The sequence below is a fragment of the Lampris incognitus genome, chromosome 10 (genome assembly GCF_029633865.1).
Source record: "Lampris incognitus isolate fLamInc1 chromosome 10, fLamInc1.hap2, whole genome shotgun sequence".
Lineage (NCBI taxonomy): Eukaryota > Metazoa > Chordata > Actinopteri > Lampriformes > Lampridae > Lampris > Lampris incognitus.
In genome coordinates, this window is record NC_079220.1 from 9,518,972 (window position 1) to 9,544,258 (window position 25,287).

Here is a 25,287-nt window from a genome sequence, read left to right on the forward strand (position 1 = left end):
GTTAAGATGGTGTCCAATGGAAAGTGTACACACGGCGAAATGTCCACAGCTCACCTGGCACGGAGGGTGGCCTGCTTTTCTAATGCAAAGGGACATCATAAAGTAGGTGTTGAAACAGGCAGAAAGAAAACGTCTTCCTTCAGGTGAGATAAAGAGACAGACAGAGGGAGAGAGAGAGAGAGCGAGGGACAGAAAGAGACAAGGTCAGAGAAAGACATAGAAACAGACATGGAGACGGCTATAGAAACAGAGATAAGAGACTGAAACAGACACATGTGACAGACACAGACAGACAGATACAGAGACAGACACAAAGACAGAGACAAGTGACAGAGAGAGACAGACACTGACAGACTAGGGACAGACGCGACAGACATAGACAGAAACAGACACAAAGACAGAGACAGACACAAGTTACAGACATAGAAACAGAGACAGACATAGAGACAGACACAAGTTACAGATGTAGAGACAGAGATGGACATAGAGACAGACACAAGTTACAGACAGAGACAGAGAATATCGAGACAGACACAAGTTACAGACATAGAGACAGAGACGGACATAGAGACAGACACAAGTTACAGACATAGAGACAGAGACAGACATAGAGACAGACACAAGTTACATACATATAGACAGAGACAGACATAGAGACAGAGACAGACATAGAGACAGATCACAAGTTACAGACACAGAGACAGAGACGGACATAGAGACAGACACAAGTTACAGACATAGAGACAGAGACAGACATAGAGACAGAGACAGACATAGAGACAGACACAAGTTACATACATATAGACAGAGATGGACATAGAGACAGACACAAGTTACAGACATATAGACAGAGACAGATCACAAGTTACAGACATAGAGACAGAGACCGACATAGAGACAGACACAAGTTACAGACATAGAGACAGAGACCGACATAGAGACAGACACAAGTTACAGATGTAAAGACAGAGATGGACATAGAGACAGACACAAGTTACAGACAGAGACAGAGAATATCGAGACAGACACAAGTTACAGACATAGAGACAGAGACGGACCTAGAGACAGACACAAGTTACAGACATAGAGACAGAGACAGACATAGAGACAGACACAAGTTACAGACATAGAGACAGAGACAGACACAAGTTACAGATGTAGAGACAGAGATGGACATAGAGACAGACACAAGTTACAGATGTAGAGACAGAGACAGACATAGAGACAGACACAAGTTACAGACATAGAGACAGAGACAGACATAGAGACAGACACAAGTTACATACATATAGACAGAGATGGACATAGAGACAGACACAAGTTACAGACATATAGACAGAGACAGATCACAAGTTACAGACATAGAGACAGAGACAGACATAGAGACAGACACAAGTTACAGACATAGAGACAGAGACAGACATAGAGACAGACACAAGTTACAGATGTAAAGACAGAGATGGACATAGAGACAGACACAAGTTACAGACAGAGACAGAGAATATCGAGACAGACACAAGTTACAGACATAGAGACAGAGACGGACATAGAGACAGACACAAGTTACAGACATAGAGACAGAGACAGACATAGAGACAGACACAAGTTACAGACATAGAGACAGAGACAGACACAAGTTACAGATGTAGAGACAGAGATGGACATAGAGACAGACACAAGTACAGATGTAGAGACAGAGACAGACATAGAGACAGACACAAGTTACAGACATAGAGACAGAGACAGACATAGAGACAGACACAAGTTACATACATATAGACAGAGATGGACATAGAGACAGACACAAGTTACAGACATATAGACAGAGACAGATCACAAGTTACAGACATAGAGACAGAGACAGACATAGAGACAGACACAAGTTACAGACATAGAGACAGAGACAGACATAGAGACAGACACAAGTTACAGATGTAAAGACAGAGATGGACATAGAGACAGACACAAGTTACAGACAGAGACAGAGAATATCGAGACAGACACAAGTTACAGACATAGAGACAGAGACGGACATAGAGACAGACACAAGTTACAGACATAGAGACAGAGACAGACATAGAGACAGACACAAGTTACAGACATAGAGACAGAGACAGACACAAGTTACAGATGTAGAGACAGAGATGGACATAGAGACAGACACAAGTTACAGATGTAGAGACAGAGACAGACATAGAGACAGACACAAGTTACAGACATAGAGACAGAGACAGACATAGAGACAGACACAAGTTACATACATATAGACAGAGATGGACATAGAGACAGACACAAGTTACAGACATATAGACAGAGACAGATCACAAGTTACAGACATAGAGACAGAGACAGACATAGAGACAGACACAAGTTACAGACATAGAGACAGAGACAGACATAGAGACAGACACAAGTTACAGATGTAAAGACAGAGATGGACATAGAGACAGACACAAGTTACAGACAGAGACAGAGAATATCGAGACAGACACAAGTTACAGACATAGAGACAGAGACGGACATAGAGACAGACACAAGTTACAGACATAGAGACAGAGACAGACATAGAGACAGACACAAGTACAGACATAGAGACAGAGACAGACACAAGTTACAGATGTAGAGACAGAGATGGACATAGAGACAGACACAAGTTACAGATGTAGAGACAGAGACAGACATAGAGACAGACACAAGTTACAGACATAGAGACAGAGACAGACATAGAGACAGACACAGTTACAGATGTAGAGACAGAGACAGACATAGAGACAGACACAAGTTACAGACATAGAGACAGACACAAGTTACAGATGTAGAGACAGAGACAGACACAAGTTACAGACATAGAGACAGAGACAGACACAGAGACAGACACAAGTTACAGAAAGAGACAGAGAATATCGAGACAGACACAAGTTACAGACATAGAGACAGAAACAGACACAGAGACAGACACAAGTTACAGACATAGAGACAGAGACAGACACAGAGGCGGACGCAAGTTACAGAATGCTGTTTTTGTTGCAAAGTGTGTTGGGACGCCTCGGTGTGATAGTGCGCTTTAAATGAACTCAGACTTGGCTTGGCTTGACTTGACCTGACAGAGACAGACAGAGACAGACACAAGTTACAGACACAGAGACGGACGGACAGACACAGGGAGGGAGCTCCAGGCGGCGGGGGGGGGGGGGGGGGAAGTAGAGCACCTGTGCTGATGCTCCTGAGGCAGAGATGCATAAAGTGTCGAGTCGCCCGCTGCCCCACATTCAGCTTTCACCACTACACTTCTAATACTAAATGATTCAGAGGCGGAACAACAAGCCATCGACTGGCTGGTAGGTTATTATACATACATTACCTCCGCTCGACCTCACTTTTTAGCAGATCTGCACATAACCTTGCGACTACGAGGCAATGAAACGAATCAACCCCTGCATTTAGGCAGTACACATGTAGTCGGCTTTTCGAGGGTTATCTTTCACCTCCGCTCCGAGCCAGTCTCGCTTGAAACGAGTCTGCTTAGTTGAATCAGATCCCTCTTTCCGCCTCACAGTAGATTGTAGATTATTTTCTTAAATAATTCATGTCTTACCATGTCAGCTTTTGCACCCTCCTCTGCTTTCTTTCTTGCAGATTCGAACTAGACCAGACACGGGGCCTCATCTCAGAGGATGCACAGCCTGCCGAGCTCTCTCTCATTTGGCCACGTTCTCCCCCCGTATAAGCAAGAAACGATCAAGATCTGTTTATTGCTTTCCCAACAATGGATAAGCCAAACACCCCCCCCCCCCAGCTCACTTTCTCTCTGTTCATGTTTTTCCAAGCGGACCTTGTCAGGCGCTAACCGCCGAGACACAACATGACAGATTTTCCTGCGATCCTGTTTCCTCCCACTGATCTGGTACTTCTAGACTTGACAGCTCTGTTCCCTGTGCTCTGTTGCTGTTGGTGCAATACCAGGAATCATCAGCAAGAACACAAGCAAAAAACCAAAAAAAAATGGCTTTTTTGATCCTGGCTTCCCCTCACTGATGCCCCTCGCCCCAAGAGATAATCTGAAGCTTCCCCCCTTGGGTCTGGCGAACTCCAAATCTTAAGGCTAGACGTGAAACGCATTTCAGCTGCAGCTGAACTTACAGTATTCCTCCTCTGTTTATCTCCGAGCCATCTGGGACGTCACGTTAAGGCCGGACAAACTGTCAGGTTTTTAACAAGTGGCCATTTCTCTGTGCCTCGATGTTACCAGGCGCAATGCTTTACTTCTTTTATTTTGTTTTTCACCGAATGTAATGACCCGTGTCCTGTGTGCACTTTGGGGAACGGGAGGAGTTTTTAGAGGGGGCGGTTTTAACGAGGTGGAGGCTGTTTGCTATTTAATCTCTCGCATCTCTAAAATTAGATGATTAGCTCGTTTTTGCTGACTCTATAAGAAGTGAGCAAGATGGGTCATGCTTAAGAATCTAAACGAGTAACGGGGCACGCATAAGCCCATACTCAACACCGTAAACATGTCTGTAACCACCTGATCATTGATGAATAATTGCTAATAGGAGCGTTACAAGCCTGAAGGTTGAGTTTAGGCACAAAGTCCTAAACGGTTAAGGTAGATAAATGGCCCAGATAGACCGCTCTCGACAGTCTAGTCTGCAGGGCCGTCGCAGGGGCCGTGCGAGGCCCTGTGGAACTTGACGTGCGAGGCCTTGCTCATTGACATTCATGCGTATGATCACGGTCACATGCACATAGCACATGCACATATTGTAACCGGTTATTTTCCCGCCCGGTGCGGGATTCGATACGGGGTGTACTGCACCACAAGGCGACGTCACTAACCGCTCGACTAAAGGGTCAGACCCGTTAGCTAGGGGCTAACGTGTCTTATTAGTAGTTTACGCTATTCTAGTTTAGCTAGTCTAGTATAGTTACTGCACTTGTAATCTCGCTGCAATACATTTTTAACAAGTACTAGAATAATACAGCATGCACGTAGTCTCAGCCGTGACTTTATTGCTATCTAAGTCTTCAAAAGAAAAGAAAAGAAGTCAACTGTAAAACACGGGCTTTACATCAAGTCAGCTCCGCTGTGGCTTTATTTTTGGCATGGTGGAGTATGGCGGCATGTTTCCATTCAATACTTCCGGTCTGTGGCCTGCACCTCATTCCGATTTTAGATGATTTTTCAGACAGGTCATTACATGTAGCCTGCGGTCACAGTCACGTGCACCCCGCTAGCTTAGGAACCCGCTAGTCGCCACACCTCTGGAAGTGTCGACAGATTTATCCAGCGATGCTCGCCGTGACTTATGGAATTCTTCCTTGTTTTTAATTATTGTTTTCTTTTCCCCCCCTTTTCTCAGCACCCAACTCGTGTTTACTAAATCTTGTCACTATGCGGAATGGAGCCGATACACAGGAACCTCGTGGCAGAAGCATGAGCCATGCTACAGTTCTGCTAGTCTGCATGGTATTAGGAACTGGTTCAGTTTAGATATAAAACGGAAGAAGGCACTTGATGCAACTTTCCACACACCATACCAATAACACGGTTATTAGTGTTGTAACCGGTTATTTTCTTGCCCGGTGCGGGATTCGATGCGAGGTGTAGTGCACCACAAGGCGACATCACTAACCGCTCGGCTAAAGGGTCAGGCCCGTTAGCTAGGGACTAGCGTGTCTTATTAGTAGTTTACAGTGTTTTTAATCCTTCTGCTAATGTTTATGGGTGTGTTGTACGGGTGGGCTTTTGGTCCAATGGGACACTGTTGGGCTGTTTTTGTCCAGTGGTGGCCTGGCGGCCTGTCCAGGGTGTCTCCCCACCTGCCGCCCAATGGCTGCTGGGATGGGCTCCAGCATCCCCGCGACCCTGAGAGCAGGATAAGCGGTTTGGATAATAGATGGATGGATGTACGGCCTCATTTATGCTCAACGTTAAATGCGGACACGGACGAAGCCTCCTGTCCGTGCTCCGCCTTCATTTTGTCTGTATTTGTGCACGTTTTCTGACACGGGCGAAGCGGCGCAGTACCACCGGAAACCGTGGGGGCAGTGTAGCAAATAGTTCAAGCGAGACCAGCGAGACACGACGAAGACGCTGCCGAAGAGATTTAAAAAATGGTGTCGATGCAGAGAACGGTCAACTGAGCATGCGCAAGTACTCGTCGCCTCCGTTGTTTGGGTAGGTTAGGGTTAGGGCGGGGTTAGGGTTAAAGTTAGCTAATCAGACGCAGAGTAGGGGCGGGTCTTCCTAGAACCCTAGCGCCTGGATGCTAGGCGGGGCGTGTGGAGGCGTGGTGGAGGCATTTCGCGCATGCTCAGTTGACCGTTCTCTACTCCATTTCCGTTCTCTGCATCGACGGGAACTAGCCTCTACCTTTTAAAAATGGCGGAAATCTTTGAGGAAACGCTCCCCTCCCCCTTCCTCCTTATTGTACGGAGCCGTATTAGGGACATGGTGAGGAAAAACAGAATTAGGGGGGCAGTTTTGTGTTCCCTCACAATACTTTTGCGTGTAATTGTACTTGGCCAATTACCCCATTTTCCGAGCTGTCCCAGTCGTTGCTCTGCCGATCCGGGGAGGGCTGCAGACTACCACATGCCTGCTCCGATACAAGTGGAGTCGCCAGCCGCTTCTTCTCACCTGGCAGTGAGGAGTTTCACCAGGGGGGCGTAAAGGTGGCGTATGTGTATGTGGGGCAGTAACGGTTGCATTGTTTGAAATGGACGTGTTTATTTTCGTGCATAAGTGAGCTTTAAGAGTTTTTAAGTGCCCTGTTAACTTGTCTATTAATCAGTAGTTACAGCTACTCGTTGTAGAGCGTTACCATAATATGGTCGATGGGTTCTTTCAGTAACCACAGTGGACGTCATTGCATCAGTGAAGGAGTGTGGTCCTCTCCTCCGAACTGAAATGGCTGGGTGGTTTGAAAAGTTCCACTCCTACTAATTCGTTATTTAAATCAGTTCTGTACAGTTTTTTTTTTATGGTGGCCTGCACCGTTTGCCATCTCTTTTGGCTCCAGAGAGGTAAAGGTTCAAGAAACAATGGTCAGCTCTGTGCAAATCGCTGGATGACTTTGCAGTACACATTTTTGTACAGGAAAAGAGTGTAGTGAACTTTCCTGATTCGAGGCCGGCGTCTATGTGTTGTGTCTGGCATTTAAATGACATTCGGGCCGTTTACCTGTTCAACTGCCCCACAATTGATCCTGCTCCCTAGAAATACTTTTTTCTTTTTACATCTAAATCTGTTACTGCATTATCTACATTGCCCATCTGACACCTACTGCACACCAATCCTGGAAGACGGATTTCCTCCTCTGATGCTCCTCTTGAGGTTTTTCCCTGAAATATTTTTTTTCTGCTGCGTTTTTCCTGATCTGTACAGCCCTTTGAGACTACATCCGTTATTTAGGGCTGCATAACTAAACTTGATTTGACTTGTTCTTTATTTTCTATTCTCTGCCTGACTGATCAAATAAAAAGATGGGAGGGATTCTGTTTCCTTATCTGATTAAAGGCCTTAAGTGTGCACTGAACAATCAGCATTTGGATGGATCATGAATTAATAAAATATAATTTACAGCCCCCCAGTTATCCTTAAAATCACATGCCAATAGTAACACATTAGCACCATTTTGACAAGAAATCTGCAAACTTAAGAGACTTTGCAACAGTACATGTGCATGACATCGTCATAGTAGGATTATTGTTAATTATGTGTTTATGTTGACCATGTCTAACCAATAATGAATTTGCTTTGCATGAATTTGTAGGTTAAATGTACTTATTTATGTGGAAATATTGCTGGCTGCCAAAGTACACTTGATAAATGAATCTTTGCAAACTAAATATACGATCAAAATAGAATATGCTATGCTTTGACATAGTCAGATCAGACAAACACAATGACAGACTAGGTGTTCCTGTATGTACGTATGTTTTAGAGGGTATTTCAAGCTTTTCAAACGACTAGATGTTCCTGTATGTACACGTGGCTTAGAAGGTATTTCAAGATTTTCAAACTTAGTTCTCAAAACAAAAAGAGAAAAATAAACTATAATAAATCTGGGCAATGTCTGTTCTCGTGACGACAGCACATATGATTAGCTAATGTTGAACAAAAGTCTACCTAGACTTCAGACTCCAGCTCGAAGACATTTTAAGAGCTAGCTGAGTGGTGATGAAGTGATTAAGGAACAAAGAGAGAGATACTTCATAAGGAATGATTTTATGTGCCAGGAATGGTCCTGTGTGCCTGGCCACGTCAGCTTTCAACTTCCAAGTTTATTTATCAAAGATGAAAAGCAAGTTTGCACTTATTCTTTTCATGACATATTTGTTTTGCTGGCTCAACACAGAAGTACAAAAAAGTACTTGTAAAAGGACTTAGAGAAATCATAGTACAAGAACAAGATACATGTGCAAAAGCAGCCAGACTTTGCATGTACTTTGTTGGGCAGTGTGTTACAGTAGAGAACGTCTGTAAACAGTGAACTTGTGCAAATGGCAGACTGTGCAGTCGGTAACATATTAACCATAATGAACAGGTATTGTAACATTAAAAATGTGCAAATGTGCAGTCGGTAACATATTAACCATAATGAACAGGTATTGTAACATTAAAAATGTGCAAATGTGCAGTCGGTAACATATTAACCATAATGAACAGGTATTGTAGCATTAAAAATGTGCAAATGTGCAGTCGGTAACATATTAACCATAATGAACAGGTATTGTAACATTAAAAATGTGCAAATGTGCAGTCGGTAACATATTAACCATAATGAACAGGTATTGTAACATTAAAAATGTGCAAATGTGCAGTCGGTTCCAGCAACCACAATAAAACTGGTATAAGAAGGTGATGAATGACTATCGCCGGCATAATGCACATTGCAACGACAACCCAGATCTACGCAGAACTAAACACAAAGCAGAGCAATAAGTCGGGATTGTTGGGGGGGGTGTTGGTTGCAGTTGTAATCGTTTTAGCGTAATTTCAGTTCAGGCGCCATCTAGTGACGAATGGGAGCAACGACTGGTAACTACTTTCGAAGAAAAGAGGCAACTCAGACAGTCAAAAGCGTTGCAAACTGGACATTTTCTACTAAAATACATCCGAAAACAACGAACCTTTGCAATTAGCCTGCCTTTACTCCTGCAATACTTTACCCAGAATGCACCGCGAACTTTAGAACAGGACGTAAACGTCCGTATGGCTACACGGCGGATAGGGAGCCACGGGGAAATCGCGCCGGTTTAAAAGATTAAACAGATTTCCTGCGGTTGGCCTCGTATTTATTACAAAACGTTAGTCTCGCTATTATAGTCAAACAAAAAAGGCTTGGGAGACTATACGAGTTCCGGTGACGAGTATCTCGCAGCCGGAAATGTGCGTAACGGTAGCAGCGACTGATAAGACATTAGCTAGCGTTAGCTAGCCTCCGTTATAATGATAGCAAGCCAGGCGTCGTCCTAGCTACAGCACGTTTGCTCTTTTAAAAACACGGAAAAGATGCGACACCGAGCATGAAGACACGGAAAAGATGCGACACCGAGCATGAAAGGCAAACGTTTTTGAGTGTTTTACCACCGCTAACGCAAACCCATCCGCAACCAGCAGTGTGGTTGCCAATGGTGACGCAAGACGCCTTAAAAGCTCGCTCAGGCGCAAGAACTCAATATGGTGAGTGCGTTTAATTAGCGGAGCACCGCTGCATACTACATGCATCCTGCCAAGCCAAGTAAAATAATGCATTTCACTTGTTTCATTCATGTGTCATTCTCTCTGTGCATAATACTACATTTATCCTGCCAAGCCTAGTAAAATAATGCATTTCACTTGTTTATCTCATGTTTCACTCATGTGTCATTCCCTCTGTGCATAATACTACATTTATCCTGCCAAGCCTAGTAAAATAATGCATTTCACTTGTTTCACTCATGTGTCATTCTCTCTGTGCATAATACTACATTTATCCAGCCAAGCCTAGTAAAATAATGCATTTCACTTGTTTATCTCATATTTCACTCGTGTCATTCTCTCTGTGCATAATACTTCATTTATCCTGCCAAGCCTAGTAAAATAATGAATTTCACTTGTTTATCATGTTTCACTCATGTGTCGTTCTCTCTGTGCATATAACTTAGTTGCTCTACCTGAACCAGGGTTTACACGCTGCCTTATTCAATCAATGAAACACTCTCGTTGACATTGTTTACAGGCTTCAAAGCAGAGGAGTAAATCGTATAAAAGTAAGTTATTTTTACAACTGAATTTAGCGTCGTTTTTATGAATGTACACAACAATTAACTCAATTTTTTTGAATTAAACGTCAACCTCGTGAAGTTAATTTCTATCACTGCATGGTTTTTCAAAGATTCGTTCGTAGACGACGACTTATTGGATGATCTGCTTCGTGATAATGGTAAGACAGATTGTTACGCAGCTCTCCAAAATTGATTTTTTTGGTGAACTAGTGTCTAATATTGCCTGTTTCACGTCATAAATGTTAACTGTTTGCTCGCCAGAATACCTGGCAAGTGGGAAACCAACTCGTGGTGAAGTCATCAAGAAGTAAGTAAAAAAACAATAGGATAAATATGGCATATACCATTAAGGTAGCTCACGACCTGCAAGTAACTCTCTGCCTGCTTGTAAGTTATGTTTAATATCTTCTCCAGCTCCTCCTTCAACGATGACTTTTTCCAAAAGCTAGCTGAAGAAGCAGAGAGGGATGGCAGCAATGTTGTGGTAGGTTGATGGTGACAGATATAATGTGGGGCTTTAGTTCTTCCTATTGATGTCTGTATTCCTAGCATTAGATATTCTAATTTACAGTTTTATTTTACATAAATCTTCTGTGGTTATTTCATTTAGCCAGTTATTTTTCTGTTATTTTTATATTTGTCCAAGGATTCTGACGTGTCAGAGGCTGACCCAGATGACATATTGAAGAAGATGAAGGTAATGATGATGAGGGTGAACATAAAGAGTGTTAGCTCACGTTTGTTGTTCGCACGTTGATTGAGCGCCACTGTTGTGTCTGTGTTTATCCTTGTACAGGACATGGATGATCTGGATGCTGCTCTGTTTGGATCAAAGAGAAAGCCTAGTTCAGCACCACCACAAACAAAGCCCTTTGACAGTAGTGGAGCAAAGAAAGATCCTCCCAAATCAGAGACTAATGTAAAACCTAGGGAAACAGGTAGCACTGCAATATGTTTGTACTTCAGACTATGACCATTACGTTCAAACCATGTGTGGCCTTGAGGTTTGCATTAAAAGCAGTAATCAGAATGAATAGTATCTCCTACCCGTCCCCTCTCATGCAGATGAGCCCATCCTGGAAGGGAAGAAGCCAAACTCTGCCCCTTCATCCACAGCTCATGGCTACAAGAAATTCACCTTCTCTGGTGAGTGAATGACCCATGCCCGTACACCTGTTACTGAGCTTGGTGAATCTTGACGGGTGAAACCACATAGTTCCACTCGTAAACTGTTTCTTATATAATTATGCATTATTTCTCCTTGAATTACTGCATTCATTCAGACGATGATGATGATAATGGTGATGGAGATGGTGAACATTTTGTCCAAACAACGTCAGTTAAAGGTACATTGTCAAAGATATAGCTTGTTGAGCTGGCAAAGATTTTCTAGATCAACTGGAAAAATGTATTTCAGTAGTTAGCTTTGGATGGCTGCATGCAACAAAAGTTGACAAGATTCAGCACCAAGTTGGCTATGCCATCAAAAATTTTATCTGGTGGCTCGGTTGGGATGCAGCACTCTAGAATACTTTGCTTGGATGGCTAATGTGGTGCTTTTAGTTGTTCAGTAAGTCTTGCACTATGCAATCACCTTCAGTTTCTTCAGAGTACTTAGCACCATTCATGGATGGATGGATAGCTAAATAGATAGATGGTATGTAAATTTACATATATGTAATATGTAAAAATCCTGAATATGTGTTAGTTCAGTGCATTTGTAATTTTCAGTCCGGTGTCCAGAGACATCACTATTTCCAACATAGCAGCTTCACAAGGCATTGGTTTTATTAGGTTTTCAACTCCTCTCCAAAGATCTAGATGACCCCCTGGCCAACGTGCTTGATGACTTACTTCCCGAAGAAACCAAAAAAGAACCTAAAGCCAGTATACAAAAGACTCAACCTGAAAAATCAGGGCTATCTCCTTCCATGTTCCCTATCCAAAAGAAGAAGGAAACTGGTAGGTTTTATTTTTAAACTATTATTATCGTCCATATAATTCATCAGTTTCATTCTTCATTCTTTGTAATAAAATATTGACTGAAATATCTGTGTGCATGTTCTCTTCACCAACTAAAGGGCCAAAGAAGAAAGAGGAGCTTATATTTAATGATGATGAGGGTGATCTGATGGATGCGCTAGGATTTGACAGTGAAAAGGAGCCATCTAAAAAGAAAGAGACTACGCTTCATCAAGATAGGGAGAGGTAAACCCCCATTTTGTTGGATACAGTCTCATAATGTGTTTTTTAAATAACTTAATTTAGAAACAATGTCCAAACTTGTCAAAGAACGGACAGTGTACGGTCTAAATTTACATTTTAAGCATTCAGCTGATAGATTCAGAACAGCTGAATAAACTTAAATTCCTCAACTACCAAAATGACAAAATAAATAAAACAAACAATTATAAAAAGTGTGAAGGTTGGGGTCTTGCTACCCTTACAGAATTCCTGCAGAGGCGAAGTCAGTAATAAGAACAAGTATACAAAATGAAAAGAATCAAATGAAGGTGGTTGCTCTTGGCTGAGGCTCTCTCTGTGGTCTTGCACAACCCTGCAATTTCTCCTAAAGTGGGACTCTCAACTGGTGTTTTTTTTTTTTTATTGCAGAGACCAACAATCTGCAGGCTTGTGAATTGTTTGTCTTTGTTTTTGTCCTCTGTACAGAAGAGGCCAATCATTCCACAAATTCCTTTACTACCTTGGCCACTCAATTCAGATTTTATCTTGCTGCAATATGTCTCAAATGTTCTGTGAGCACCCCACCCAGGAAGATTCATTGAATGTGCAGTTTCTATGTTGATGAAAACAGATTCCGATTAAAAGGGCAAATAAATCATAAATAATAACCCTATTCCCCTGCTCTGTTTTTGGTTTAGTAGTGAGCCCAAGCAGAGAGCTCGCACCAGGCTGGATGAGATTTTGGAACGTGGGACATCGCCTCGTCTTCTGGAGCGACCACCCACAGGGGAGAGGAAGAACCAGTCTCAGCCTCCAGAGAAACCACAACAAGAAAAGATCTCCAGTGCTAAAGGTACTGGAAACAACATCATTTCACGGTGGCTTTTGGCTTAAATAGTTGTGAGAAAGTTCAGTTTAGAAGAATGAAATATTCAGAACTCATTTTTGTTTTTCCATATTTGTCAAAACCTTTACCAGAAGAGGACTTCACATTTCTTTCATATCAGCCCACTTTGGTGTCCACCCCTGAAGGGCGCCAGTCAGGCAAGCAGACTGTCAGGTGTGGGGCTAAGTCCAGTCATGGCATTCCACAGTAGGCTTTATGCCAACCAAAAGTATGCATAAGAGCATTCTTTCAGTTGCTGTTTTTCCATCAATGGTGCGCCACATTACAGTCCACTTGTTTGACTGAATATGAGTTTAACTCATGATGTTGTCTCAGATTCTCCACAGAAGATATCAGTTCCTCTACTCCTGAGCGTAAACCTAAACCCAGCACCCCTACAACACCCACCACCTCCACCCGCTCCCGAACCTCAGCTGACTGGCTGGGCCTCAAGACAAACAATGACTATAATTATCAAGATGAAGACATCAAGGAGCCCAAGAGTGAGCCAGAGACCTCAAAGATTCCAACCTCACCTGTAGTAGAGAGAAGGCGCTCGCTGTCTGGTAGTTGTGCCACACCTGCAAAAACAAAGGTTGAGACATCAGCTACTACATCTGCCAACCCTCCCAAAACAGAGGTGGCTGAGAGCCAAAAGAAGGAAGAAGAGGAGGATGACTGGCTAACAGGGGCCCTGAGTAGAAAGAAGGCTCTGGCAGCCTCAAACTCAGACACAAGAAGATCCAAGCAGGAGGACTCTTTGGGGTTGGGTGATGAGGTGGATCTGGACTCCCTTCTAAGGTACTGCACATAGATCTAGTGATACAACACAAGTGGTGCCACATCTACAAGGCTCAGCGTTTTCGGTTTTTATTTTTCCAAAGCCATCCAACGTGCCAAATTTCGCCACAAGAGGACACTGTTACATAACCTCACACGAACAGGAATAACTTTTGAATCCGTGGAAACGTAAAATCCGGGTGAAAATTGGTTTAAACCGATCTGCTCCTTTTAAAAAATCTGGGAATTTTTCGGTGAAAATCGGTAAAAACCAAAAACACTGAGCCTTGCACATCTAACAGTCATAACTGACAGTAAATTAACCACCCGGTCTTTCTCGACTGATCAATCATCTGCTTTCTTTTCAGTAAACAAGTCTCTTCATCGCTTATTAAGGGCAGAGAGGAGGACACGTTTACAGCCATCAAGGAACCAGGGTAAGATACCAATTATGTTAATTTGCAGCATGCATTTATCCTAGATGTATGATATTTGTGATAAGTGACGCTACGACTCTTTAACCACTATAACTTTAATTACTCTATTCCCTTCATGTGGGGTACAGAGAGACCTCTCAAAGACAGCCCAGGCCCACGGCTCAATTTACCCCAGTCAGGGATAAGCCCAAACAAGGTATTGACTCATTCCTTCCTCCCCAAGTCCCATCTCTACCAACACTTTAGACAAGGTAGACCACCTTCTTTTGAACCAGCTGATTTCCCTCACATAGAGGTCAGTCGTACTCTAAACAAGGCTATTAGTCATTCCCCAGTAATACTGAAGTGAATTTTCTAAAGCTACTAAAAATTTTCATCAACACTAGGTTATTAATCTTAAGTACTTTGATACTTAATTCCTCGTTTTGTCTCAAAAAGCCCTCTTCAGAATAACATGCTGTATGAACCACATAGCAAAAATGCATTTCATTATTTTCATTGTAAGATAGCCACTTTAGTTCAAACGGACTAATAAAATGCTGGAGTAATAGAGTACTAATTGTAATAAATAGATCAGACTGAGCAGCAAGAAGAGCCAGGCTTGTCCAAAGGGTCTGCCATTTTGATGGATTGAATTAATCAGAGCATGCACGCTCAAAAAATTTTAATAAAGCATAGTGGAAGAGCCACATATCAACATCCCACAACCTACTTAATCATCAACTCTCCCCTCTCTGTAATCCCCAAGATCCCTTGTCACCCACACAGTCACCCTCGCTTGTCACCCAGCACACACCCATTTCACAGCCAGCCCTCTCCCCTCACCATGCCCTAATATCCGCTCCACCAGCAGCTCTCCCCATTAAGGTAGACCCTCACCCCCATCTCCAAGCTGCGGGTCCCATACCAGTCTCTGATGCTAGCGTTAGCCACCCCCAGCCTCTATCTAAGCCCCAGTCCCAGCCCCATCAACACCCACCCCTGCAGGACTCTGAGGCATCAGGATGGTCTAGTAAGGCTGCAGACCTGTCTGCTAACTACCAACCCCTGCAGTGGCAGCCTCTGTCAAGCTCCATGTCCACCACACTGCCTTGCTCTATGTGGTGTAGGTAAACACGAAATGGGAAAGTCACAGTTTTTAGGTGACGTAGCATCTTTTTTCCACTGTTGATCTAGTTCAGTTCCAGTAATGTCCTGATGGTAAATCCCTGTCTTGCTTTGCTCATCAGTGCCGCAACAAAACCAAATGCAGAACATCGCTCCTGCTGGCCAACAACAGGTAGCTCTGCTTTCAAACACCAAGAATGTATTATTTAAAGTGTTTAGAAAAAAAATAATTTTTTTTGATTGGTATTGTTTTTTTGAAGTCATACCATTTGTCTTAAACAGCTTACAATTTCATCAGACAGTCTTCAGCAACTGTTACTACAACAGCAGGTAAGAGACCCAAGAATCCCTTTATTAATAAGTAGTTTATCCAAAATGCAAGCATACTCACCTGTTTTATTCACGACTTGTTTTTTTGTTTTTGTTTTTTCTGTCCTCAAAGTTGATTCAGTCTCAGCTGCTGGGTCAAGGGGGCCCTCTGGATGCAGGGTCGCTACCAAGATGGAAGGAGAGGGAGCAGAAATATGAAGATCATCAGGCCTTACAAGCTCGCATCATCCAGCTGGATGGGCAGGTACATGGAAGGCATAACAGATAATATATGCTTGTTCATTGCCAGGCAGAATCAGAGCAGCCTTTCTTGTCACTTATATTGACGTTGATATTGACAAGACACTGCTGGACTTCTTTTTTTTAGTCCAACAACACATGTAAGAATTTCACAATACTGGCTTTGAGAGTCAACCTGATTTTCTCCCTAATGTTAATTTTCTGATTATCGTCCTAAACTTAATGCATCATAATAAAAGTGATAAGGATTACTTATCGCTTTTATTTATCACAGACACGCTCTCCCTCTCTCCTGATTCTCCTGTGTAATTTGGTTTTCCGAACGCCACACTTCCCATTAGTGGCATACATAAGTACTACACACAGGTATGTGGACAAATACCACGTACACAAACGGCAGCGCCGGTGCAACACATGTTTTTGCAAACGTGCAGACATTGAAATATAAATCCAACTCATAAACACTTAAGGTTAATTCTTGCTATCAGCAATACTTCATCTTCGGTCCTGTGGTGGAGTCCCCATTCGCTATGCCCAACATTTGCTACGTTGCCGTTGCTGTCACAACCTCCCCTCTCCAGATATTTTGGTGCATTTCTTCTGTTTAAGACTCCTGCGTGTTCATGTCCAGGTGAAAACCCTGCATCTTGAGCGAGACCAAAGCCAGATGCTGCTGGAGAGCATTCAGCAGCGACACAAACAGGACATGGAACTCATGGAGAACACGCACAAGTAGGATTTCTTTCGCAGGGATGGTTCAGACTCTGTCCAAGAATTACACTGTTGCTCTCTTTGTGTTGGTTTGTGTGTTTGACAGTAACACATGTGCTAAATGATAACACTATCCATGTATCTTTGCCATGTTACATCTGAAATACCCCTGTTCTTAAGTGGCGCTGTGCAAGTTTGCCATCTAAATGATTGTGTGTGCTTCCAGGGCTCGCGTGAAGATGCTGGAGGAATCTGCGGCTCAGAGGGAGGCCCAGGCTCGGCGGGAGTGTGAAGACCTTATTGAGCGCTTGGCCACAGTAACGCAGCAGGCTGAACAGCAGCGCTCTGAACTGCAAGCTCAGCACCAGCGCAGACTGGCCCAGGTCCAGCAAGACCGAGACCGTGAAGTCGAGCGTCTCAGAGATCTACAGCGGTATATTGCAGGAAACATTTCTCCCATATTTCCCTCACATACAGTTTCTGCTATATTTACCCTTAAAGTATTAATATAACAGTGATATCCATATGGCTGGTCCTCATTGTGGTTACGGGTACAGTAGTGATTGAATAAATGAATAAATAAATAAATGAATGAATTGAATAAATAATGTTCTTGAGAGAACCATTGCTATTATCATACAGTTGTTTTCAGCACACTTATCAGCTGAAAAGCTGTCTTCAGTTTAGTGAACAACTTGTATGTTCTTAATATTCTTAATGATTTCATATTCTTGGAGAAATTTTGAAAATCACTAAATAGCTTCCTATAAAGTACTGTATTGTTTTATAGGAATTAGGAGCATGGATGGAATGCACCTTTAATTTATCAGACAGCTTTGCTGAAACTACCATTTGTAGTTGTGTATGTCAGGCAACCAGATTTTTTAGACTGTTATAAAAAGTACATTTTGTTTCAACTGCCAGAAATAAAAGTTATAATAGTTAGATCTAATTTTTTTAGGGCAAGTATATTTAATTTTTTATGGAAAGAAGAACTGGAGTTGGTCCCCGGGCGCTGCAGCTGCCCACTGCTCCTCAACAATAGGATGGGTTAAATGCAGAGAACAAAATTCATTGTGACCTGTACAATGACAAAAAATAAATAAAGTGGCTTTCATATTTGCCCCAATCTTTCCCACAGGAAATCAATCTTGGAAATGAAAAAGGATCACGAGGACCAGGTCCAGAGATTGAAGAGGTTAAAGGATGACGAGATTGATGCAGTCACAAGTGCAACATCACAAACTAGGTTAGAAATCATAAATTCCAAGTGAGCATCTATAAATAGACAGTCTCGCAAACCTCTATTACTGTTGGCAAAGCTATTGACCTGCTGTTGCACTTCTTTGCCACTATGGCATCAGTTCAGCAGAATTCATACGAACCAAAGCAACTGCAGTCTAGATTGCTTAAATATCTCCTAAAAGGTCCACTGTTTGGTTCCAGGTCTCTTACAGTTGTGATTGAGCAGATGGAACAGTTCTCCCAACGGCTGGGAGACCTGTCTTCTCGGGTGGAGAGCACTCATGAACACACGGCCCAGGGCCTTGAGCAGGGAGCGCGGCAGCGGGATGAACAACTTCGAGGTACCTCCTACACCCTCCAGCACACACACACACACACACCGTTGAACAGGATATTCAAATAGGTCCAAAGGGACTATGTGTAATAAGAATTTACTCACTCACAGTCCACAGCAAACTATAGTCATCACAGCAAACTGATATCTACTGTAGCCAATCCAAAATATCAGATTTCGGCAAACATGCTGAGAATCTGATAGTCTACTGAAATTTTGACCAGTAGTTAGTTGTTATTCAAATTGTTGAACACAAGAGGTCAGCACTCTACAAGTTAGAAGGTAGGATTAATGCTGCTGCCCTTTTGTAAGTCTGTCTACTACCAGCTCTGTGTTAATGTCACATTGTGAACGTATGTTTCAGTAATGCAGAATCGTCTGGATCAGCAACAGAGAGCCATGACAGAGGAGCGAGCCCGACTTAAGGAGGTCATCACCAGAATGGACACTCAGCTGGCTGAACAGCAGAGACAACTGGAGAAGGTGCAGACATAGCATATTCCAAAGATGGATAGGGAAGATGCCACTTCTTCTTTTTTTTAAGTCACATTTGTTTTACTAAGAACTAGTGATACAGGACACGAGCCAACACGCTGTAGCCTCCTCACATTTTTGTTTCTCTCCTTTAGCATTAAGATGTCTTATTTTTCTTCTGTATTGTGTGTCTCAGGAGCGGTGGAAGGTGGCAGCAGAGCAGGCAAAGGCAGAGTCTGCCCAGAGAAGCCTAGAAGAGGAGAGGCGTTCCCTGACCATGCACATCAACATGGAGAGGGAGGAGCTGGAAAGAGCGAAGGTAAGTTCTACAGGTTGTCATGGCCCAGGAAGGGTTTTCTGCTTCTCTGTGGGGCTGCCATCCATCTTAGTAAAGACAGTAGGTTAAAGCTATCACCCGTTACATTTTTCTCTGAATCCATGGCTCTCTTTACTGCTTCTGTCTGTCTGTCTGTCTGTATCTCTGTCAGAGTGCATTGCTGGAGGAGCAGCAATCAGTGATGCAGCACTGTGCAGAGGAGAGAAGGAAGCTAGCAGCTGAGTGGTCCCAGTTCCACAGCCAGGAAAAGCAGAGACTGGAGATGGCTGAACGCGAGGCCAGCCGGGCTATGGAAAGGGATGCCCACAGACAGAACTCAATTATCAGCATGGCACAGGTAGGCTCAATGAGAGGTGAGGAGCTTGTCAAAGCTGATTTTTAGTATCTGACTTTGTAATATATTCAGGTCCAACCGATCTATTACCCTCTTATTCAAAAGACATATTTACTCAAAATTTAGTATCATGTAAAATGTGAACATTATTGCACTATTTAAAATTGGGGGTTTTTTTGTATGTTAGTGTTAAGGTCTGATACCGTTGTGGCCCAGAACACAAATGGGCTTGCCCTGGTTCAAATGCGCCTTTTTTTGTCTTAGGAACAGGCAGACCTGAAGCTTCGTGCTGGAGAGCTAAAACAGAAGGATGAGGCTGTGGCACATGAGAGGGAGACTCTTGCAAGAGAAAAGGAGGAGCTGGAAAGAGAAAAAGGAAGGCTAAGCAGTACAGCCCTGAAACTGAAGACACGGGCACAGGAGGTCGAGGCCTTCAGCAAGGTAAATTATCTCCATATCAGCTGATTTATTAGTTTATAATGTAGACTTATGGTAAGAAATTTATAACTTTGAGCACATTACTCATTTTGTGCTTGTAGCTTGCCTCAGAGAAGTATGAGGAGGGAGAGCAGGCCTTACAGGAGGCAAGACATGTTGAGAGCGAACACCAGGCCAGGCTGAGAACTATCCACTCTCAAATAGAGAGACTGAGGCAGCAGGAACATCACCTTCATCAAGTATGTGTCAAGTTTCAATACAACTTATATAGAAGTGCCTTCATTAAAATGTCACCGCATTGTCTACCTTGCATACACCATCCCATAAGAGGGATACTTTCTTCTACGCTTTTTGAGGTTCCTTTTATTTCCTCATTCAAGTCTGGGACTAGTTGGTGTCGTCCATTTTCTTTATCTACCAGTTGCTTGCTGTAATTGTAAAGCCTTAAATCTTTTAACTGTGATACAGGGTTATACAAGTTACATTAGGTATTTTCAGTTCTTGTGCTGCCAATTTAACAGCATCTAAGCTGGAATCTGGATTTATCAAATATAAAAACAGGAGACATGATTTTACTAGTATATATACCCTTTGTGCTTGCTATAGGAGCGAATAAGAGTAACAGATATACAAAAGGAAACGGAGAGGCTGAGGCAGGGTTTTCCCATCACCCCTCTACCACATGTGCCACTTATTCCAGGTGAAAAACTTGAGCTTTTGAATCCTGTCATTTAATAAACTTGTGAAATTACCATACAATAACCACCACGTACTAAAATTAGGTGTTCCCTTTTGTCTAGCCCAAAACTTTGTATTATCAAATCCTGAAATGGCATATATCCCAAATGCTCCCCCACCTACGCTGATCTCAAGCCCCGGGTCAGTAGAGCTTCAGGCTAGGCTGGCTCTATTAAAGCACACTGCAGAGAAGGTAAGTAGAAACCATTACAGTCTCATAACGTCTCATATTGATGTGGTTGCTTTTTACATCATTATATTGTCTTCTGTCAGGACCGGGACTATTTACAGGACGAGCAATTCTTCTTGGATACTCTAAAGAAAGCGTCGAACAATTCAGCTCACACAGATTGACCAAAATAAAAAATAACTGGTCTTCCCGTTTTCACTTGCTATATGTGTTCACAATTTGAATGTGCCATATTTTTTTAAATGGGCTTCTCAATAAACGTTTATTGAATACAACTTGAAACAAATTTGTTTGTACAATAATTGCACAAACTATACAGACACACCGGGGTATAATTGTGGCTTAACCATTTTCTCTCCATCATAAAAGGTCAGGTTGAGTGAGTGGAAGCAACAATGGAATCTGCAAATCAAAAAGAAAAAACAGTCCATGAGCAAAGTATTTTAGAGTTAATTTCATCCAATCTCATTCTCAAGATTGTTTTATGGATCGTCTCACAAAGCCTCAGGTTACCAAATCTCCACACTAGAGTTCAGACAGGGATAACATGTGTCATCACAGGCTTAGACCATTCAGATCACCTTGTATTTAAGAGCACTGTTTGCATCAGTTACCTGCTTGCATCTCTGTATCCATCTTCTTGAAGACTTACACCATGAGGTACCTGAAGGAAGACACGTTGTTAAGGTTCACTGAGTGTTGGAATTACACATACTAAGCATCAGTTTCAGGGGTGTTAAGTATTTTTCAGAGCAGCTTTTGCCATCGTCAGTTATCGCATCAGACGGCACTTCCTATGCAGCATTTTCATCACTAAACTCAGGGCAAGCTGGATCACTAAGGATGCCATGTGGAACATACCTTTTACATTTGGGCTCTCCTTGAGACACTCAGTGCAGACAAGTTCAGATGGAAGAATGGGCAACGTGTAACATATAGATCTTTGCAGCTTAACCATTTTCTCTCCACCATAAAAGGTCAGGTTGAGTGAATGGAAGGAGCAATGGAATCTGCAAATTAAAAAAGGACAAGCATGTCATGAGCAAAGTATTTGAGTACATTTCATCCAATCCCATTCTCAAGATTTTTTTTGTTAGTCATCTCACAAAGCCTCAGGTTACCATGACTCCACACTAGAGTTCAGACAGGGATAACATGTGTCATCACAGGCTTGAACCATTAAGCATTCAGATCACCTTCTATTTAAGAGCACCGTTTGCATCAGTTACCTGCTTGCATCTCTGTATCCATCTTCTTGAAGACTTACACCATGAGGTACCTGAAGGAAGACACTGTTACGGTTTTCTGAGTGTTGGAATTACACATGCTAAGAATCAGTTTCAGGGGTGTAAAGTATTTTTCAGAGCAGCTTTTGCCATCGTCAGTTATCGCATCAGACGGCACTTCCTATGCAGCATTTTCATCACTAAACTCAGAGCAAGCTGGATCAGTAAGGATGCCATGTGGAACATACCTTTTACATTTGGGCTCTCCTTGAGACACTCAATGCAGACAAGTTCAGATGGAAGAATGGGCAACGTGTAACATATACACTACCGTTCAAAAGTTTGGGGTCACCCAAACAATTTTGTGTTTTCCATGAAAAGTCACACTTATTCACCACCATATGTTGTGAAATGAATAGAAAATAGAGTCAAGACATTGACAAGGTTAGAAATAATGATTTGTATCTGAAATAAGATTTTTTTTACATCAAACTTTGCTTTCGTCAAAGAATCCTCCATTTGCAGCAATTACAGCATTGCAGACCTTTGGCATTCTAGCTGTTAATTTGTTGAGGTAATCTGGAGAAATTGCACCCCACGCTTCCAGAAGCAGCTCCCACAAGTTGGATTGGTTGGATGGGCACTTCTTGCGTACCATACGGTCAAGCTGCTCCCACAACAGCTCAATGGGGTTCAGATCTGGTGACTGCGCTGGCCACTCCATTACCGATAGAACACCAGCTGCCTGCTTCTGCTCTAAATAGTTCTTGCACAATTTGGAGGTGTGTTCAGGGTCATTGTCCTGTTGTAGGATGAAATTGGCTCCAATCAAGTGCTGTCCACTGGGTATGGCATGGAGGTGCAAAATGGAGTGATAGACTTCCTTATTCAGAATCCCTTTTACCCTGTACAAATCTCCCACCTTACCAGCACCAAAGCAACCCCAGACCATGACATTACCTCCACCATGCTTAACAGATGGCGTCAGGCATTCTTCCAGCATCTTTTCATTTGTTCTGCGTCTCACAAACGTTCTTCTTTGTGATCCAAACACCTCAAACTTGGATTCATCCGTCCACAACACTTTTTTCCAGTCTTCCTCTGTCCAATGTCTGTGTTCTTTTGCCCATCTTAATCTTTTTCTTTTATCGGTCAGTCTCAGATATGGCTTTTTCTTTGCCACTCTGCCCTGAAGCCCAGAATCCCGCAGCCGCCTCTTCACTGTAGATGTTGACACTGGTGTTTTGCGGGTACTATTTAATGAAGATGCCAGTTGGGGGCCTGTGAGGCGTCTGTTTCTCAAACTAGAGACTCTAATGTACTTATCTTCTTGCTCAGTTGTGCAACGCGGCCTCCCACTTCTTTTTCTACTCTGGTTAGAGCCTGTTTGTGCTGTCCTCTGAAGGGAGTAGTACACACCGGTGTAGGAAATCTTCAATTTCTTAGCAATTTCTCGCATGGAATAGCCTTCATTTCTAAGAACAAGAATAGACTGTCGAGTTTCAGATGAAAGTTCTCTTTTTCTGGCCATTTTGAACGTTTAATTGACCCCACAAATGTGATGCTCCAGAAACTCAATCTGCTCAAAGGAAGGTCAGTTTTGTAGCTTCTGTAACGAGCTAAACTGTTTTCAGATGTGTGAACATGATTGCACAAGGGTTTTCTAATCATCAATTAGCCTTCTGAGCCAATGAGCAAACACATTGTACCATTAGAACACTGGAGTGATAGTTGCTTGAAATGGGCCTCTATACACCTATGTAGATATTGCACCAAAAACCAGACATTTGCAGCTAGAATAGTCATTTACCACATTAGCAATGTATAGAGTGTATTTCTTTAAAGTTAAGACTAGTTTAAAGTTATCTTCATTGAAAAGTACAGTGCTTTTCCTTCAAAAATATGGAAATTTCAATGTGACCCCAAACTTTTGAACGGTAGTGTAGATCTTTGCAGCTTAACCATTTTCTCTCCACCATAAAAGGTCAGGTTGAGTGAATGGAATCTGCAAATTAAAAAAGGACAAGCATTTCATGAGCAAAGTATTTGAGTTAATTTCATCCAATCCCATTCTCAAGATTTTTTTTTTTTAAGTCATCTCACAAAGCCTCAGGTTACCATGACTCCACACTAGAGTTCAGACAGGGATAACATGTGTCATCACAGGCTTGGACCATTCAGATCACCTTGTATTTAAGAGCACTGTTTGCATCAGTAAGTACCTGCTTGCATCTCTGTATCCATCTTCTTGAAGACTTACACCATGAGGTACCTGAAGGAAGACACTTTGTTACGGTTTTCCGAGTGTTGGAATTACACATGCTAAGAATCAGTTTCAGGGGTGAAAAGTATTTTTCAGAGCAGCTTTTGCCATCGTCAGTTATCGCATCAGACGGCACTTCCTATGCAGCATTTTCATCACTAAACTCAGAGCAAGCTGGATCACTAAGGACGCCATGTGGAACATACCTTTTACATTTGGGCTCTCCTTGAGACACTCAATGCAGAAGAGCTCAGATGGAAGAATGGGCAACCTGTAACAGATATAACAGACAGATCTTTGCGGCAATTCAATTACTGGCATTGCTATTCAAGTTATCAGAAAGTTGGCTTCTACACTTCTTTAGACAGGGGTAGCAAAACTAATTAGCATTGTGGGCTGATGATAGTGACTGGAAAGGAACCTGGAACGTGGTAAAATGTGTAGTGAATTACACGGTCACCGACACACTAGACGCAGTGCTACTAAACGCTAATGCGCATGCGTACCAACAACGTCGCTTGACGACCTTAGACGAGGCTACGTTAGTTTCACAAAACCATTAACGATTGATTCACAACCATCAAGGCCTGTAAATACCTACATTAATATAAAGGACTGCGCTGTCTAGCAACGGCTTCCCGTTGCAAAACACGATACAACCGTGCGACACCTTATATGAATAACCTCAAGACACGTGTTCGGCTAGCCAGACCTTAGCTAATAATCTCAAATCACTCTGGCGAGGTAGTCTGCCTTGTACT

At 42.6% G+C, this 25,287-nt stretch overlaps 1 protein-coding gene and 6 non-coding genes across 7 annotated transcripts; 1 reads left to right on the forward strand and 6 right to left on the reverse strand.

The window, feature by feature from the left end:
• The first annotated feature begins 10,294 nt into the window (after positions 1-10,294).
• Positions 10,295-21,206, forward strand: LOC130119220 (fas-binding factor 1 homolog). The gene is made up of 28 exons (XM_056287659.1): positions 10,295-10,300; positions 10,352-10,430; positions 10,534-10,579; positions 10,687-10,756; positions 10,919-10,969; positions 11,069-11,210; positions 11,338-11,418; positions 12,088-12,234; positions 12,354-12,480; positions 13,155-13,309; positions 13,435-13,516; positions 13,679-14,143; positions 14,491-14,559; positions 14,688-14,755; positions 15,789-15,838; positions 15,949-15,996; positions 16,109-16,240; positions 16,868-16,968; positions 17,174-17,380; positions 18,089-18,196; positions 18,394-18,533; positions 18,891-19,009; positions 19,197-19,319; positions 19,489-19,674; positions 19,936-20,112; positions 20,211-20,348; positions 20,716-20,809; positions 20,910-21,206. The coding sequence occupies exons 1-28, from the start codon at positions 10,295-10,297 to the stop codon at positions 21,164-21,166; spliced, it is 3,468 nt and encodes a 1,155-aa protein (XP_056143634.1). The 3' UTR covers positions 21,167-21,206.
• Positions 21,207-21,534: 328 nt separating this feature from the next.
• LOC130120238 (small nucleolar RNA R38) lies at positions 21,535-21,604 on the reverse strand. The gene has a single exon (XR_008810942.1). It is a non-coding gene; the product is annotated as a small nucleolar RNA R38 (small nucleolar RNA).
• A 178-nt stretch (positions 21,605-21,782) lies between these two features.
• LOC130120245 (small nucleolar RNA SNORD49) lies at positions 21,783-21,855 on the reverse strand. The gene has a single exon (XR_008810948.1). It is a non-coding gene; the product is annotated as a small nucleolar RNA SNORD49 (small nucleolar RNA).
• A 287-nt stretch (positions 21,856-22,142) lies between these two features.
• Positions 22,143-22,212, reverse strand: LOC130120240 (small nucleolar RNA R38). Its single transcript, XR_008810944.1, has one exon. It is a non-coding gene; the product is annotated as a small nucleolar RNA R38 (small nucleolar RNA).
• A 183-nt stretch (positions 22,213-22,395) lies between these two features.
• LOC130120242 (small nucleolar RNA SNORD49) lies at positions 22,396-22,468 on the reverse strand. The gene has a single exon (XR_008810946.1). It is a non-coding gene; the product is annotated as a small nucleolar RNA SNORD49 (small nucleolar RNA).
• A 1,897-nt stretch (positions 22,469-24,365) lies between these two features.
• On the reverse strand, positions 24,366-24,435 carry LOC130120239 (small nucleolar RNA R38). The gene has a single exon (XR_008810943.1). It is a non-coding gene; the product is annotated as a small nucleolar RNA R38 (small nucleolar RNA).
• Positions 24,436-24,616: 181 nt separating this feature from the next.
• LOC130120244 (small nucleolar RNA SNORD49) lies at positions 24,617-24,689 on the reverse strand. Its single transcript, XR_008810947.1, has one exon. It is a non-coding gene; the product is annotated as a small nucleolar RNA SNORD49 (small nucleolar RNA).
• Positions 24,690-25,287: the final 598 nt, after the last annotated feature.